This window comes from Homarus americanus, unplaced genomic scaffold (genome assembly GCF_018991925.1).
Source record: "Homarus americanus isolate GMGI-L3 unplaced genomic scaffold, GMGI_Hamer_2.0 scaffold51859, whole genome shotgun sequence".
Lineage (NCBI taxonomy): Eukaryota > Metazoa > Arthropoda > Malacostraca > Decapoda > Nephropidae > Homarus > Homarus americanus.
The window spans coordinates 17798637-17804842 of record NW_024711292.1 but is presented as its reverse complement, the minus strand read 5'-3'; the positions used below and the strand labels follow the sequence as shown (position 1 = coordinate 17804842).

The window sequence follows — 6206 nt, the reverse complement described above, 5'->3', positions numbered from 1 at the left end:
TATATATCAATTACAATATCGGACCAAAACAAACATTTAGTATACGGCACATTTTCTTCATTATCGGACAGTTCACTACAACATAAGAGTCTATGTTTTAAACCTGAAAAATAAGGAATATGAGATACAACATCGACTTCCTGTTATGATGTACTGAGAAATTCTTGTTCTTTCGGAGTCTCAGAAAAGCCGGCACGCTGTTAACTGACATTCTCAGAAAGGCTGTGGTGCTGTTAACTAACATTCTCAGAGAAGCTGTGGTGCTGTTAACTGACATTCTCAGAGAAGGCTGTGGTGCTGTTAACTAACATTCGCAGAGAAGCTGTGGTGCTGTTAACTGACATTCTCAGAGAGGCTGTGGTGCTGTTAACTGACATTCTCAGAGAGGCTGTGGTGCTGTTAACAGACATTCTCAGAGAAGCTGTGGTGCTGTTAACTGACATTCTCAGATAGGCTGTGGTGCTGTTAACAGACATTCCCAGAGAACCTGTGGTGCTGTTAACTGACATTCTCAGAGAGGCTGTGGTGCTGTTAGCTAACATTCTCAGAGTGGCTGTGGTGCTGTTAACAGACATTCTTAGAGAAGCTGTGGTGCTGTTAACTGACATTCTCGGAGAGGCTGTGGTGCTGTTAACTGGCATTCTCAGAGAGGCTGCGGTGCTGTTAACTGGCATTCTCAGAGAGGCTGTGGTGCTGTTAACTAACATTCTCAGAGAGGCTGTGGTGCTGTTAACTGGCATTCTCAGAGAGGCTGTGGTACTGTTAACTAACATTCTCAGAGAGGCTGTGGTGCTGTTAACTGGCATTCTCAGAGAGGCTGTGGTGCTGTTAACTGACATTCTCGGAGAGGCTGTGGTGCTGTTAACTGGCATTCTCAGAGAGGCTGTGGTGCTGTTAACTGGCATTCTCAGAGAGGCTGTGGTGCTGTTAACTAACATTCTCAGAGAGGCTGTGGTACTGTTAACTAAAATTCTCAGAGAGGCTGTGGTGCTGTTAACAGACATTCTCGGAGAGGCTGTGGTGCTGTTAACTGATATTTTCAGAGAAGCTGTGGTGCTGTTAACTGGCATTCTCAGAGAGGCTGTGGTGCTGTTAACTAACATTCTCAGAGAGGCTGTGGTGCTGTTAACAGACATTCTCAGAGAAGCTGTGGTGCTGTTAACTGATATTCTCAGAGAGACTGTGGTGCTGTTAACAGACATTCTCAGAGAAGCTGTGGTGCTGTTAACAGACATTCTCAGAGAAGCTGTGGTGCTGTTAACTGATATTCTCAGAGAGAGCTGTGGTGCTGTTAACTGATTTTCTCAGAGAGGCTGTGGTGCTGTTAACAGACATTCTCAGAAAGGCTGTGGTGCTGTTAACAGACATTCTCGGAGAGGCTGTGGTGCTGTTAACTGATATTTTCAGAGAAGCTGTGGTGCTGTTAACTGGCATTCTCAGAGAGGCTGTGGTGCTGTTAACTGGCATTCTCAGAGAGGCTGTGGTGCTGTTAACAGACATTCTCAGAGAAGCTGTGGTGCTGTTAACTAATATTCTCAGAGAGGCTGTGGTGCTGTTAACTGACATTTTCAGAGAAGCTGTGGTGCTGTTAACTTGCATTCTCAGAGAGGCTGTGGTGCTGTTAACTAACATTCTCAGAGAGGCTGTGGTGCTGTTAACTGACATTCTCAGAGAGGCTGTGGTGCTGTTAACTAACATTCTCAGAGAGGTTGTGGTACTGTTAACTAACATTCTCAGAGAGGCTGTGGTGCTGTTAACAGACATTCTCAGAGAAGCTGTGGTGCTGTTAACTGACATTCTCAGAGAGGCTGTGGTGCTGTTAACTGATATTTTCAGAGAAGCTGTGGTGCTGTTAACTTGCATTCTCAGAGAGGCTGTGGTGCTGTTAACTAACATTCTCAGAGAGGCTGTGGTGCTGTTAACTAATAGAAGCTGTGGTGCTATTAACTGACAGAGCCTGTAGTGCTGTTAACTGACAGGGGCTGTGGTGCTACTAACTGACAGAGCCTGTGGTGCTGTTAACAGCACCTTTATATAAATATTCACCCTCATGAATAACACCAAGTTATTCACCAAGTGAGTCACCATGTTATTCAAGACTTTACAGATTTTACAGATTGCCCCGGAGGGGGCTAGTTTATTGGGCACCCCCTTACATCCTGTGCAAGGTGAAGCGCAGAAGCGTTTACAGTGAACAACTGGGAAGCATGTGGAGTTCATGCTTGCCTTTATGACTCATGCATTAAGGGCGTAAAAGCCTGAAGGGGTCTAACTTTGCTTGCATCTCTCTCAAAGGTCAAGCGCAGGTCAGCTGATTTAGCAAAGAACCAACTCGCTCTCTCACCCCAGGGAGGGCAGTTCACTACTACCACTGGACAGGGAAGCCAGGCACCTAACTCAAGTGTTATCTCAAAGTGCTATTCACAACACGGAGAGACTCACAATATATTCTCTCAGATTATATCTATGTATATACCTGCTTTAGCAATAAACAGAAAACTCCAAGAAGTGTTTACATCAAGCCCTGTCACTTAAGAGTTCCAGAACTTAATTAAAATAATTAGTGTTATACCAAAACAGCTATCACATGCTGTTAACTCACAGAGACTGTGGTGCTGCTAACTGATAGAGGCTGTGAGGCTGTTAACTAACAGAGGTTGTGGTGCTGTTAAATGACATTCTCGTAAAGGCTGTGCTGCTCTTAACTGACAGAGGTTGTGGTGCTGATAATTGACAGAGGCTATGCTGCTGTTAATTAAAATTTCATAAAGGCTGTGGTGCTGTTAACTGACATTCCCTTAGCGATTGTGGTGCTGTTAACTAACAGAGGCTGTGGTGCTGTTAACTGGCAGTAGCTATTGTGCTGTTAACTGACAGAGGCTGTTGTGCTGTTAAGTGACAAACGCTGTTGAGTTGTTAACTGACAGAGGCTTTGGTGCTGTTAACTAACAGAGGCTTTGGTGCTGTTAACTAACAGAGGCTGTTGTGCTGTTAACTAACAGAGACTGTTTTGCTGTTAACTAACAGAGGGTGTTGTACTGTTAACTGACAGAGGCTGTTGTGCTGTTAACTAACAGATGCTGTTGTGCTGTTAAGTGACAGACACTGTTGTGTTGTTAACTGACAGATGCTGTTGTTCTGTTAATTGATAGAGGCTGTGGTGCTGTTAACTGACAAAGACTGCTGTGCTGTTAACTAACAGAGGGTGTTGTGTTGTTAACTGACAGAGGCTGTGGTGCTGTTAACTGACAGAGACTGTTGTGCTGTTAACTGACAGAAGCTGTTGTGCTGTTAACTAACAGATGCTGTTGTGCTGTTAAGTGACAGACACTGTTGTGTTGTTAACTGACAGATGCTGTTGTTCTGTTAATTGATAGAGGCTGTGGTGCTGTTAACTGACAAAGACTGCTGTGCTGTTAACTATCAGAGGCTGTTGTGCTGTTAACTAACAGATGCTGTTGTGCTGTTAATTAACAGATGCTGCTGTGCTGTTAACTAACACAGGCAGTGGTGCTGTTAATTGACAGAGGATGTGGTGCTGTTAACTGGCAGTGGCTATTGTGCTGTTAACTGACAGAGTCTGTTGTGTTGTTAACAGACAGAGGCTGTGGTGCTGTTAATTGACAGTGGCTATTGTGCTGTTAACTGACACAGGCAGTGGTGCTGTTAATTGACAGAGGATGTAGTGCTGTTAACAGACAGGGGCTATTGTGCTGTTAACAGACAGAGGTTGTAGTGCTGTTTACTGACAGAAAATGTAGTGCTGTTAACTGACAGAGGCTGTGATGCTATTAAATGAGATTCTCAGAAAAGGCTGTGATGCTGTTAACTGAAAGAGGCTCTTATGTTGTTTACTGACAGAGGCTGTGGTGCTGTTTATTGACAGAGGCTGTGGTGCTGTTAACTGACAGAGGCTGTTAATTGAGATTTACAAAGTATAGTATGTAGAACCATAAAATGTTCTATTCATAAGAGGTGAGAGGTGGGCGAGGGAGTGCGGGGCGAGGGAATGCGGGAGTCTATCCGCTGACGTGTTAGTCATTTCCTGAATAAGACGCAATAATTTTGTTTCCTGGAACGTAGGATAAGGAGTGGAGAAGGAGTAGGTGCTGACCAAAGAAGGAATGCCGGGAATAGGTAGGGGGAGGGGGAGAAATGAGGGAGGAAGAAAAGAAGATAATTAAAACGAAAGAGTGGGAGGGATAATAATATAGTAGGGTGGTTTTTTAGTTTAAAAAATTTATTGACAAAGCGTGGAGTACAGTTTGCCTATTCTAGTAATTTAGTCAGGTTTTGACACTGAGTGTGGTATCACTTCTCACTGCCACGCAGGACAGAGGTTCATACACAAAGAAATACAACATATTCATTAACAGCTATATATATAGAGGTCAGATTCATGTGGGTAATGTCACTGTTCACCGCCATGCAGAACAGAGGTTCGTACACAAAGAAATACATCATATTCATCAGAGGGTGGTCGGAGGGAAAGGAGTAATATGAACAAGTAAAGCTGAAATAGAAACGTGTGTAGTAAAAGATAAGGAGGAAGAGGAGGGTGAGCGTAGTTGTAGAAGGGGAGGAGGAAGGTAAGTGTAAGAGGCAGGAGAAAGGTTTGTGAGGGAGGAAGGCTCGGGTCATGATATTAGGAGGGGGGTGAGGTATGGTGCGTGGGTTCAGGTAACCGGGGAGGGGGGGGAGTGGAGGACACGTCAGGGTGTGTGTGTGTGTGTGTGTGCTAGGGCACGTACGCACAGTCAGGGGTCTGGAGTTTCTTCACAGGGTAAATGTTTCCGCTAAGTCAGGGTTCGTGAACGTCATCCCCTAAAAAGCATTCATTGATTAATTGAAACATTTTATTTAGCCAGAAAAATACAGATACAGACTGGATAATAATAACAATATTAACATGGCTGAGCCAGATGAGAACCTGAGCTCTCTTTGAGGCACCTGATATATACTATACATTTATCTCAAGGAAGTATTATGTAACATTTAGTATCATCTGGAATAGTACAATAGCATGGTAGTAATAAGTACATCTCATAATGTTACCACGGTTATCACTTCATTATTTATTTATTTTATTATTTATAATTTTTATTTTTATTTATTTATTTATACATACATATACACATACATATACATATACACACACACACACACACATATATATATATATATATATATATATATATATATATATATATATATATATATATATATATATATATATATATAAAATCAACACCTCAACCCACCAGGATTCGAACCTACGGCCCACGAGCCCATGACTGTGACTGGGGAATGCTACCTCTGGACCAGAAGACCACATGCTTTATTGGGCTATATATATATATATATATATATATATATATATATATATATATATATATATATATATATATATATATATATATATATATATATATTAGAGGGGAATTTAAAAACATAAGTATAATGGGGGAGCAGTACAACCTGGGTTGTACAGTAATAAGGTTGAACAAGAGGACAGAGCTTTCAGGATTATGTCTAGTTGGAAATTATGTTTATGGCAATGGTAATTACTTATTTATTTACACGATAATTTCCGATAAAACGGATTTGGTGGTACAATAAAAGCAGGTACTGTAAATATAGTAAGTGTTTCAAGAAGTATTAATACTTCGACAATAGATATTTTTTTAGAGATGATTTAAAGGAAGGGAGCGCAGTCTTTGCTGAGATGGGTGGGGGTAAGTTGTTCCACACCTTCACACCATGATATTTTATGGAGGTCTGGGACTGAGAGGAGTGCATGGGTGGTGGTCTTAGTAGCTCTGGGTGCCTTAAGTTGTATCTCTGATTATTCCGGAACTGTAAGTAATTATTGTCAAGCAAGTGATTGATAGATGCGTAAACAAAGAGGGCACAGCAGTAAGTGTTAATATCCTCGAATTTTAAAAATTTCAATATAGCAAATTTTTCGTTTGTGTGATCTGTTTTTTTCAAGTAGGTCATTGTCCGTACAACTCTCTTTTGTGCAGTAACCAGAGATTGTGTTTTTGAAGAGCCAGAGGCCTCCCATAGTGTGTGACAGTGTATCTGGTGTTGGTAAACAAGATCATAATAGATTTCTTTCATTGCTCTGAGAGTGAGTGACTGTTGAGTGTGATACATGATACCGCACCGTTTATTGATTTTACTGTGAGTGGCTTGTATATGGT

The 6206-nt window shown here is 41.8% G+C and overlaps 1 protein-coding gene across 1 annotated transcript; it reads right to left on the bottom strand.

Annotated features, from left to right (window-relative positions):
• Positions 1–266: 266 nt before the first annotated feature.
• Positions 267–1235, bottom strand: LOC121857212 (putative GPI-anchored protein pfl2). Its single transcript, XM_042353204.1, has one exon. The coding sequence runs from the start codon at positions 1233–1235 to the stop codon at positions 267–269; it is 969 nt and encodes a 322-aa protein (XP_042209138.1).
• Positions 1236–6206: the final 4971 nt, after the last annotated feature.

Excerpts from the sequence above, each read along its gene's own strand:
- LOC121857212 (XM_042353204.1), bottom strand. The coding sequence starts at position 1,235 with ATGTCTGTTAACAGCACCACAGCTTCTCTGAGAATGTCTGTTAACAGC.